The sequence below is a fragment of the Phoenix dactylifera genome, chromosome 16, assembly GCF_051530095.1.
Source record: "Phoenix dactylifera cultivar Ajwa chromosome 16, Ajwa_hap1_PhDact_Kaust_v1.1, whole genome shotgun sequence".
NCBI classification, from domain to species: Eukaryota; Viridiplantae; Streptophyta; class Magnoliopsida; order Arecales; family Arecaceae; genus Phoenix; species Phoenix dactylifera.
In genome coordinates this window covers 90,969-102,761 of record NC_143205.1, presented here as the reverse complement: position 1 = coordinate 102,761, position 11,793 = coordinate 90,969, and the positions used below count along the sequence as shown (strand labels likewise).

The 11,793-nt window shown below is 44.0% G+C and overlaps 1 protein-coding gene and 1 pseudogene across 2 annotated transcripts; one reads left to right on the top strand and one right to left on the bottom strand.

The window, feature by feature from the left end:
• The first annotated feature begins 2,312 nt into the window (after positions 1–2,312).
• Positions 2,313–6,620, top strand: LOC103696987 (long-chain-alcohol oxidase FAO4A-like). The gene is made up of 3 exons (XM_008778743.6): positions 2,313–2,912; positions 3,221–3,490; positions 4,433–6,620. The coding sequence occupies exons 1-3, from the start codon at positions 2,652–2,654 to the stop codon at positions 6,200–6,202; spliced, it is 2,301 nt and encodes a 766-aa protein (XP_008776965.4). The 5' UTR covers positions 2,313–2,651; the 3' UTR covers positions 6,203–6,620.
• A 2,609-nt stretch (positions 6,621–9,229) lies between these two features.
• On the bottom strand, positions 9,230–11,515 carry LOC148699693 (putative auxin efflux carrier component 1d; annotated as a pseudogene). The gene is made up of 6 exons (XR_015974098.1): positions 11,312–11,515; positions 10,720–11,042; positions 10,547–10,632; positions 10,227–10,384; positions 9,833–9,910; positions 9,230–9,541 (listed from the first exon to the last, which is right to left on the bottom strand). The product of XR_015974098.1 is annotated as a putative auxin efflux carrier component 1d (transcript).
• Between the last annotated feature and the right edge of the window lie 278 nt (positions 11,516–11,793).

Genomic DNA, 11,793 nt, shown 5'->3' with positions numbered 1-11,793 from the left:
AAATTTTTTGAAAGCTATTTCAGCTTTTTCGGGAAGCTGAAAATAGCTTTTGGAGAGAAGCTCCAATTTGGAGCTTTCCGAAAACGCTGTTTTCAGCTTTGTCGGAAAGTTGTATTTTTGACCAAAATACCCCCATTTTAAAAAAATTCCTCCCAAAAAACTCTCTCTCACCGTCTGTTCCTCTCCCACCCAACCCCACTCCCTCTCCCCCGCCGTCGCACCCTCTCCCTCTCCCCCGCCCCCACGGTGGAGAGGTGTCGAAGAAGAGGAAGATGGGTGGTCTTTGCCTTCCCGCGGCCGCCGCCGACTACGATGTCCCCATCACGGAAAAGGGAGGTGCCGAAGAAGAAGGAGGTCCCACAGTGGGGAGGTGCCGAAGAAGGGGGCGCCCTCTCCCTTCCTGCAGCCGCCGGCGGTCACGACCCACCCCCCTCCCGCATCCGCCATGGCCCGGCCCCTTTCCGGCGCCGTCGGTCTCGCGGGAGGAGAGCACTTCCTAGGGGCCAACCGCGGCCGCCGAGACTGCCGCAGGCGCTGCCAGCCACAGCCCAGCCCCCTCCCGCAGCTGCTGAGGCCTGGCCCCCTTTCGGCGCCGCTGGCCGCGCGGAAGGAGAAGAAAGGAGAACGGGGGAGTGGAAGGAAGGAGAAGAAGAGAAGGAAAAAAGAAAAGAAAAAGAAAAGGAAAAAAAGAAGAAGAAAAGGAAAGAAAAAAAAGAGAAGAAAAAGAAAAGAAAAAAAGAATAAATAAATAAATAAATGCATAAATAAATATTTATATAAATGAATGAATAAATAAATAAGATAATAAATAAATATATTTCAATGAATAAAATAATAAATAAATAAATTTACATTATTAATTATTTATAATAATAATTATGATATTTTATACTTTTTTTATTATACTATAAATATAATATTATAATATATTATATCATAATACATTAATATGTTATGTTAAATAATTTAATATTATGTTATATTATGAGAATTAATTTATACTAATAATTATATTATTTTATACCTTTATTATTGTATTATACTATAAATATTATATATATTACATTATATCATAATACATTAATATGTCATTTATGGTAATTTTATTATGCAAAAATATTTTCTCAGTTTATTTACCAAATACATGTTAAAGTGCCACAACACTTTAGAAATATAGTTACCAAGTAGCAAGCAGCTTTTTATAAAAGTTTTATTTCACACAGCTTTACTTCCAACAGCTTTATTTTCAATCGCTCTACTGCCAACAGCTCCTCGGCCTAAGATCGTTAAGTGGTTGACCAAGCTGGTAAGGTCTAATAGGTCTGTTCCCATCGGGTTGGTTATATTCTAATTCAGCTCGATCCAGATGGAGTATTAACTATGTGGTGATCATTTATTGGCGGATTTTGATTTGGGCACAAGAGTTTCAAACCTACATAATGCCTTACATTGAATGCGAACGGGATTGCTCCTTCGTGACCACACGTCCGTTTAATGCGTTCCAATCATTCTTTCTTTTCGCCCAACTACCTTGTGACATCGGATAAATTCGAAAATGCCAATCCACTCACTTTCTTTTCGCCCAACTACCTATTAGAGGATGACGGCTCATGAATAATTGAGTGCAACGGGCATCAACAGTGCAATTTTCGTTCGCTGACAGATTCTCGGATGGAATTGAATGCAACTCTTACGAATGGCGCCAGAGCTACGGTGCTATTTTCACATAAACAAATAAGAACCCACAAATAGTGATGCATGGAGTGGGGATCGATTCAGGAATTCAATGCAATTAGGTGGGGCAGTTGAGCAAGGGCACCGTGGAGGTTACCACGCCTGGTCCTGTTCTCAGATAAGAAGTGCTCTGACAGGCCATCAATTGGCGTGAAAGTTCAGACCGGACCGAGACCGAGTTACTGTAATTGGGGATGGGACCACAATATACATTTATAGGCCAATTAATAGACCTTTTTTTTTTTTTTTTGTGGAACGGACGCGTTTTTAATTTTACATCCGTTATTTATTAAAATAATTCAAAATACTTATATAAAAATAAAAAAATTAAAAAATAATTTTAAATTATTTTTTAATATAGTTTTAAATTATAATAAAAAATATCAGATTAGATTTGGCCTATAATCAACATTGATTTAGAAATATTGCAATAGAGATCTATTGATGCCGATCATAAATAATATTTATAATTAGATTTGTATAAATTGAAATTTTTTTAATCAGCTGAGATTATTAGAGGTGAAAGATTCTTGCGAATATTTGTTTTATCATATCAGTTATTTAGATTAAAAATTTTTAAAATAAATGTTCTGGATAGCTATTGTGTTGAGATCGTGGGTGATGACAGAGCTGCCATGATTGCAGGCCAACCCATCGTCAACAGAAAGGGCCAGCCTTACCGACCTTCCTACTATTTGAAGGGCTTGAGTTGCCTTTCTTTTGCTGTATCATACCAGGCAACACCCTTTAAACTGTCGAGTAATTGCACGGCTGCTGAGCGAGGACAGGTCCATTAAACTCGAGTTTGTGCAGGAAGGATTAAAATTTGGTGCCATGTTCTCATCCTCCATGCCTCCATATCTTCAAAAATATTCCAGAATATTAGTTTGGAGCCATTGCTGAACCCACTAGATATCATGGCCGAACAGAGGGTGCACGACTTGGGGGCAAGGCATGAGCATATCGATGAAGTGAAGTCATCGGTGTCTGCGAGCAAGAAATGGAACCTCCGGGGGGGCAGACCGACTCACCCGAATTTGCTCTCGAAGCGAGAGATGGACTCCCTTACAGCAGCCTGCGACGCTTTCCTTCCTTCCGTTGATGTGTCCGACACTGGCGACGAAGGCCTCATCGCGTTCTATGGCACCTCGGCGTCCATGGCTGGAACCCCCGAACGCGTAAGAACATCTTAAACGATTACTTTCTGGAGGGCGAGTCCTATATTTTTTGCGACATATCGATCGTCTGTAAACATCATATATATTTTGCTAAATAGATGTCGTGTCGTGTTGCTTTTCGGAATTTTGCTTCCTGTTTAAATGTCACATAGCTGGGTGACTTTTAATTTTGTGCAAGAAGACTTCGTGGTTCAATCGATCGATCGGTCGGTCGATTGAACTTTTGGAGCCGATAAAGCTTTTGAGATTCCTGAAGAAAAATAAAAAAAAATGGTCTACTGCATGTATCACGATGAATATTATTGCAGATTGGAGGCCTATTGTCCGGAGGAATGCAGCATCCAGCGATCGGATTGCTTCGACTGGCTCTGTGGCTGTTATCAACATGGTATGGAACTTTCATTTTGTGCGGGAGAGCAAGCTTATCAAATCAATTTCCCTACCTTCAGAAGTTCCCCCAGGTGAGGAGGGAAAAGCAAGAAGAGATCCTGCTGTCATGGTCCCGGAGTTCACTCTGCCCCCTCAAGATGCTCTACAAGTGCCTCAAGTACCTCACGATGAAAGAATACTTCAGTCAGGTAGCATCGGTACCAGGGTTCGCGCTGTTGTTAGTTGGTTGGAGTAAAACTAAGATATTGTGCCCGAATTCAACTCACCACACAATTAATCTGGGAAGGGTCTGTTCTGCACCGGCCACAATTTTCCGGACTTTGTCTTGTTAGAGCCATCTAATATGTCTCTCACTATTTGCTCAACTAAAAAAGGGGGGAAAAAAAAAAGAAGAGGGAAAAGAACTAATTTTCTTCCATTTTGTGCAAACCATGACAAATTAATGGATTTTTTTTTGCACATTAATCCCTGATATTATACATATTTGCGTATTAATCCATCTATTTATTTACTGAAGTCCCATAATTAATTTCATATACTTATTCTCAAATTTGGTTGACCCTTTAAGCCATGACCGCTCCACTATTGGTCCCTGTGCCAAGTGCCGAGAAAGAAGAAGGCAAAGTGAGCTAGAAGAGGCCAAGACCCAACCTTATTTGCTATTAAGAAAAGATATTTAATTCCTTTGTAACTCTAGTTAAACTCAACCTTATATATATATATATATATATATATATATATATATATATATATATATATATATATAGAGAGAGAGAGAGAGAGAGAGAGAGAGAGAGAGAGAGAGAGAGAGAGAGAGAGAGAGAGAATATTTTATATTAATGAAAGTTTTATCTCGGCTCTTCTATATTATTTTCCTTGCAAAGTTGCTAATTTGATTTTTGTTTTTGTGATCCTAGGCCCGCTGATCTTATTGTAAAAGTGATCATATCATTCTAACATATTACAAATTGTTTATAGATTTTCTACAGGTTGTTCAGATGATCGCTGGTTTGCTTTCAATTTCGCCAACTTTTTGTTCCTTTTTGTTATTTCCTTTTTTCTTTCCTTGATAATATAAATACTCATCTCGAGAAATTTTCATACCCTTAATCCCTTATATGTAACGACAGATCAATGATAAAGAGACGAACCCATCTTGGGACGCGCTGGGCTATTGCGGACCGGACCCAGAGTTGGCTGACCAGAGCCAACACTTCCGGACACCACCGCTCGAAGAAGATTCGGTCAGCCAAGAGGCGGACTCTTGTCCGGGTCCACTCGACTCCGCCCTCCTCTACATGGACAGTCCAAGAGACGTCATCACACGCAAGCTCCAGATTGCCGGCTTCCCCACCCCCACCAGCGGCACCAATTCTCCATCATCCCCCCTCACTCTCCACTGCGACGTTGTCGTTGTTGGATCAGGATCGGGCGGCAGCGTGGTTGCTGGCGTCCTTGCCAAGGCCGGTCACAGAGTTATCGTCGTCGAAAAGGGTCACTACTACCACCGTTCGGAACTCTCCCTCCTCGAGGGCCCAACAATCGCCGAGATGTACGAGGGCGGGGGGATCATCTCCACCGACGACATCGGTGTCATCCTACTCGCCGGGTCCACGGTCGGTGGAGGCTCCACCGTCAACTGGTCAGCCTGCATCCGAACCCCGGACCACGTGAGGAACGAGTGGTGCAACAAGCTCGGCCTGAGGCTCTTCGGCAGCGAGGCCTACGACCACGCCCTCGACGTGGTCTGCGGCCGCATGGGGGTCCAGTCGGACGTCGAAGAAGAAGGCTTCAACAACGCTATTCTTCGCAAAGGCTGCGTCGAGCTTGGCTATCCGGTGAGCAATGTACCACGCAATGCCCCGCCGGACCACTGTTGCGGGTGGTGCCACTTGGGGTGCAAGAGCGCAAGAAAGAAGAGCACCCAAGAGACATGGCTCGTCGATCTGGCCGGCTCCGGGAACGGGCTAATCCTCCCGAGGTGCAAGGCTTTGAAGGTTCTGCACCGGAAGAAGAAGAAAGGCGTGGATCGAAGCACAGCAAATGGAGTCATCGTGCGGTTCGGCAGCAGGGAAGATTTCATCATAGAGTCGAAGGTGACTGTGGTCGCATGCGGCGCGCTCAACACGCCGGGCTTGCTTAAGAGAAGCGGGCTAAGGAATGCCAACGTCGGGAAGAACCTCCACCTCCATCCTGCGGTGCTTGCGTGGGGCTACTTCCCCCCAGCGAGGTGGCCAGAGGAGCCCAAGAAGAGCTACGAGGGTGGGATACTGACGGCCATGTCAACAGCCCTTGCTAGCTATGACATCTTGCTGGAGACGCCGGCACTGCACCCGGGCATGTTTGCAGTGGCGACGCCATGGATATCCGCAGCCGACTTCAGAGAGAGGATGACGCGGTTCTCGCGGACGGCTCACGTATTCGCTCTTGTGAGGGATAAAGGGTCGGGCACGACGGACTACCCACATTCGTTGACGTATGGCATGGACGCCGAGGACGAGGAGAAGTTGAAGAAAGGGGTGGAGGCGATGGTGAGGATACTGGCGGCGGCTGGAGCGGAGGAGGTGGGGACGCTGCACTGCAAAGGGGAGAGGGTGAGGGTCGGGGAGGAAGGAGGGGTGGAGTGGTTGGTGAAAGAGGTGAGGCGGAGGGGGCTGAGGGACGGTGGGACGCCGGTGAGCACGGCGCACCAGATGGGGAGCTGCAGGATGGGGACGGACGCGAGGGCCGGCGCGGTGAGCCCGACCGGGGAGGTGTGGGAGGTGGAGGGTCTCTTTGTTGCAGATACCAGCGTGTTCCCCACAGCGCTCGGGGTAAACCCCATGGTCACGGCCCAGGCTATCGCTTATTGCACCGCTCAGTCTATACTCGAATTCCTTGAGCAGGAGAGGAAGCTATAGGTTTGGTTTCCCTTACTCTTGCAGACGGGAAAGGGTTCTGGGTCGATGATTTGATATGGAGGTTAAAAGGGATGTATGAGGTCGGTCAATTAGCATTAGCATAATCACTTTTTGCCGATGCTTTCGTACATAAAAAAAACCATGGACATAATGATCGTGAGAGCATCCTTTCGCAATATAATATGTATTACGGGAATTACTCATTACTGTACTACTTCATGTTCCTCCAAAAAAGTTCCATCAGCGAGATCGTGGAATAGGAAGCGCCCGTCTGCAAAGAAGAACAAAGAAAAGGAATAGAATATGTAGAAAAAAGAGAGAAGAGAAAGTGGAGAGCTTGTTGCTTTACAGTCACACATGGAGCTTTGAGTCTGTTTTTTCTTTTGTTTATGGATGAAGAGTTCGTGACCCTTCAAAATTGTTCCCTCAAATTTAGAATTTGACGGAGAGCTAATTTCTAATTAACCGGCCTAAAAATATGACTCCAACTAAAACTAATCCTCTATTATACCATACATCGGCATCCGATTGGCTGGTTTGATTTTGGTTACATTGTGAAGCTTTGACCCGCACTACTGCCCAAAACCAACAAGGCCCGCCCTAAAGTGGTTTTTTTGTGTGATGGAACACAAGAGAGAGGCTATGTGCTCTCTCTCTCCGGAAGATAAGAGAGGGGCCACATGCCCTTCTTTTCCATTAGAAAGGGAAAAAAAAAAGGGAAGTAAGAGAAAAACAGAGCAACAGATGGTCAGTTCTTCGTTACTCCTCCCACACGTGCGATCCGCCCCCTCCTCCCGTCGCATTTGAAGCTGCTTCGCCGCTCTTCTCTCCCTCTTATGTCGTTTCCCCTCCCTCCATTTCCTGCCACGTAAGCCTCTTGTCCCTCCTCCTTTGGTTTTCTTTTCTTGTAAGAACTTTAAAAAGGAAATTGGCATAGGTTTTTTGTTTTCCTTCTTTCTGTAGTGGCCAAAGGCTGTGTCGCAGGTGGCGGCAACCGCAAGCCATGCCACAGGTGGTGGCTGAGGGCCAACCACCAGCATGTTTCCTCTCCATTGTTCTTAGATAAAAGAAAAGAAGAAGAGAAGAGAAGAAGGAAGAAACGAAGAAAAGGTATTCCCACCCTACTAAAAAAAATCATAAGCCAAAAGGCATTAATCCATTAATCATGCCAGATGGAGGGTAATTTTAATTTTGATAAAAGGAAAGAATTGACTATTGATCAATTGTCAAGAACTCTAGTATGGAGGAAGGTCCTAAATAGAAATCTTTCAAAATCTTTTGCAGCGGTAGAATATGAGAAGTTTGTATAAAAAATTTCTAGAATATCAAAGAAATCAGATGAATATAAAAAAAAGGAGAGAGAATCAGATATAATTCAAGACATAGCATGTTAGATTGACAACTTGGTTTAGACACGTACAAATAACAATTTATACTAGATTCAAACTCTTTTAACTTTTCCACGTAGAAAACATAAATGGAGAAAAACCATGGCTCTTTCTAGGGCCCATCAGGGGCCGGACTCATGCAATGAATCATTCAAACTGTTAGTGATCTTGATGTAGTATTGACATTGGAATAATATCCATTTCCAATTATAACAGCCTTGAGTTAGAAAAATCAGAAATTTAGAATTTTGGAGAAAATTGTAAAATTATTTTGGAAATATGAGTGTAGCCCTAATTTGATATGTATGTGATTGGGGGATGATTGGTGTTGTGGTTCAAATTTGGCCCGAGGATGACCACGCCAGAGGAGTTGGGAGAGCTGTCGGAGCGCGAAGGAAGACAAAAGGGGACCACCTCCCACGGCCGACGGTGTACCTGCACAAAACCTCACCGGTGTTTCCGGTGAGGATCCTCCGACGATCAAGTTAGAGTGGAGCTTAGTAGGTCCAGCCAAAAGTCCCCACGATATTACCTGTTGGGGGTTTTATTGTCCCGGTAGGGGTACTTAGGTAGCGGAGGTATGGCCCGTTCATCATGAGGGAGAGCAGCACACGACTAGAACTTGCTTGTGGCGTGTGATGGAGTCCGGTCTTGGAAACGGTAAAGCATTGACAGTCGTAGAAGGGTATGGCCGGAGTAGCGTGGCGCTGTCCTTGGACCGCCATCACTACAGCAAAAAAGGTTTTTGCCGGCGCTTTTTTTTGTCTCTCCCGACGCTTATAAGCGTCGGCGAATTCCCAACCCACGCGACCCAAAGCGTGGGTCAGACGTCGGGCAGGTGGGCGTGGGTCCGGTTTTTGCCGACGCTAAGAGAAAGCGTCGGCAAAAACAGGGATTTGCCGACGCTAATGAAAGCGTCGGCAAAAACGGCTTTACCGACGCTTTAAAGCGTCGCTAAAGCCCAATCCAGTTTGCGTTTTCGCCGACGCTTTAAAGCGTCGGGAAAAACAGGAGTCCCGACGCTTTAAAGCGTCGATAAAGCCCAATCCAGTGTGCGTTTTCGCCGACGCTTTAAAGCGTCGGGAAAAACATGAGTCCCGACGCTTTAAAGCGTCGGCAAAGGCTTAAAAATCTTTTAATGCGCCAGTGCCGGGATAAAAATCTTTTAATGCACTGTCTGAGAGCTTGCAGAAACTCAGAGAACTGTTGCTGTTCTTCTAAATCTTTTAAGGACTCGTAAATTGCCAAACCCTCATAACCTGTTTAAAACGATATTGAATTAATACACAGGATCCGAAAATATTAATCCTTCACCTTTCTGAACAGTTAGATTCACCTGGTAGACCTGCTTCTAATTCAGTGTTTGCAGATGCAATAGGTTCAGAGTTTCAGAAAGTCGAATCAAACTCATATAAAGGTATGGGAGCTTGGTGCCAAAGTTCTGAAATGGCCACCAATATTTTTCAAGGAAACAGTTTCCTGCCTCTGCCTACGGCACATATTGATCAGTTTGTCTGGTAACTATTACAATGATTCAGAAGGTGCATTCGTTTTAAAAGAAATGGTAGTAATCAAGGGATGCACATAACTAAAACTTCCACCAACTTCGGGCACTGAAAATGCCAGAATGAAATCCATGTTGGACCGAAACAAAGATCAAGTTACTAATATGACCTTTTACACCAGCTGCAAAAGTCTTCAAATAAAATAAAAGAGTTACATGAAGCCTGATCATTTAAACTATCTAAGCCACTAGTCCCTAAATTGAGACTTCTTTTTTGCCAAATACATAGCTAACAAAACCTCGGCTATCTCAAGTCAGACTAGGGAATACAAAACTACCAGATAAGTTAAAAATCTTTACAGAAACCTTTCGACCTTGGCTCTGTTGATGAATGCAAAAGGTCCATCGAGCTCTAGAGTCCCTGAAATCAGCATTCCAAAGATAACCCTGAAATCATTAAGCATTCTATCAGAAACATGTACCATATAAATTGTGAGAGATGCAAATTATGGAGTACTTTAACAGATAAGAAAAATTGTGATTCAAAGCTCAGACTAGTGAATGAATTTCTCAAGCATAAAACTGTCAGATCTAAGACCAATGCCACCAACCAACACCATTCAATTGAAACAGGAGTCAGTACACATAGCAAGCTGTAATTGTTACAACGTAGGATCGAAGAGGCATTTGAGCTCTTAATAAAGCAGGATGAAGAAAGAGCGAAGTTAGAGTATGTACCCTGTGCTAAGAATATCAGGATGCACGTTGTACTCCTTGGCAAAAAACAAATGGAACAATTCCTTGAGGAAGAGCTGCCTGCAGTTAAAAGTGAATAATTTATTACAGCAACTACCATCTCTCATTGGCTCATTAGTACCAACTATAGCCAACCAAATGGCGGCAAGCACGCGAAGGAAATTTTGTGTGGTTAAATTTCTTAGTCGATGTCTTCCTCTTAGCTTAGCAATGAAATGTTAAGTTTAGTTCCATGCTAGTTTCCAGTCATTCACATCAAAGAATAGAAAGACAAAGGACACAACTGAGTTAGACTAATCCTCTAGCATAAATTTGATGTTTCCAAACTCATTACTTATCTCTTCAAACATGACATGTCTGCGTTAAATTTGTTTACCTGCACGATGCCGATATGTAAGAGAACGCCTCTAAGTCCAACAGCAATTGAGGCCGCAGCCATGACAGCAGGTCCTGTAACAAATCTGACAGCCATTGCAAATGCAGCAACTGAATTGCCACAGGCAATAATCCTTGGTTGCAATGCCATAAATAAACCTGCGGTAATAAAACCGATTTCCTTAACACATGTTTCAGACTGAAGAGATGGTAGCCATAAAAATTTCGGTTGGAAAGTGCACGGACAACTTCCATCATTAAGGATCACAATTAGGGATAAAAATGAAATTAAACATGCTACAAGTTAGAAACTTGATATACCAAGACTGAACATGGCCATTCCAAGCCCTGCATCGGATAGAATGGAGATTGAGTGAGCGATAATTGCCGGCATTTCAATATTCCACCTGCAAAAAGTAACGACAAGATGCTAGGATTCATGCATGAGCGAATTCGAGAAATAAGAGAAAAGCTTGTTTTGGGGTGACCATAACCTGAAAGAAACTAGAGACCAGATGACACCAATCAGGCTGGAGTAGGTGTTTGGATTTCTAATCAGCTTTCGCCAGACCATGATCAAAATAAGCCTGGTCATCACACTGGCAGGAGGCATTGAAGTCGGCTTGATTTCCCCATCAGCCCCAGATTTTGGGTGGAGTTCAGCTGTGGAATTGGAACCGAGCTTCGAGAGACTAGGCCCATCCTTCTGCAGAGAGTCCATTCCCTGAGTACCAGCTCTGTTCTGGAAGCCGAAGTCATCGCGACCGTATACATCATAGGCATCTAACATTCCCTGAGTCGGCTTTTCCCACATTTCCTGTAGTGAGACGATGAAAAATAAGATGAACAACAAGATAACAGAAACATGCTATGTTACATGCACTGCAGGCTAATGCCATGGAGACTTACCAAAAAATCGAAAATAAAAGTAAATCCAACTCAAGAAATTTTCAGTTACCTTGCAGTATAAACAAAAATCTGGCTTTCAAACAATGTTGAGATGAACAGAAATCAAGAGAGAGTTACATCTTAAAGTAGATTCTTGTATCAGCTAAGAGTAAGAGATCAGCAAGGGAGAATACTCACATGCTCCCATCTTCCCTTCCAAGAAGCTTGATGGGAGTTCCGGATCTCGGTGGAAACAAGCATTTTGCAGGCAGCTCATCCCGACCAAGTATCCGCCCAGGCCACCACGATCCATTCCGACGGCGGACCCAAACCAGTCCTCCAGCTGACGCATCGATCCCGTTCAAACACCCATCTTGATCACTGCCCATCTCTAAATCCAAATCCACGAGAAACTGTTCATCAGAGAACGGGGAAGAGGAAGGGGAAGAGAGCGATAAGAAACCAAGAAATCTACCTTCAGATGGAGACTGGGAGGTCCCGACGGAGAGGGAGGAGCAGCGACTCATATGAGCGATCGAGGTAGAAGGGGAAGAGAGAGAAGGAAGTAGAGGGGAAAAGAAAACCTAGAGTGCTTGAAGAAATTTATCTCAAGAAAGGCAGAAAGGGAGAAATTTATCTCAAGAAGATCGTAGGTGAACTTGGCCGGCATCTCGTACACA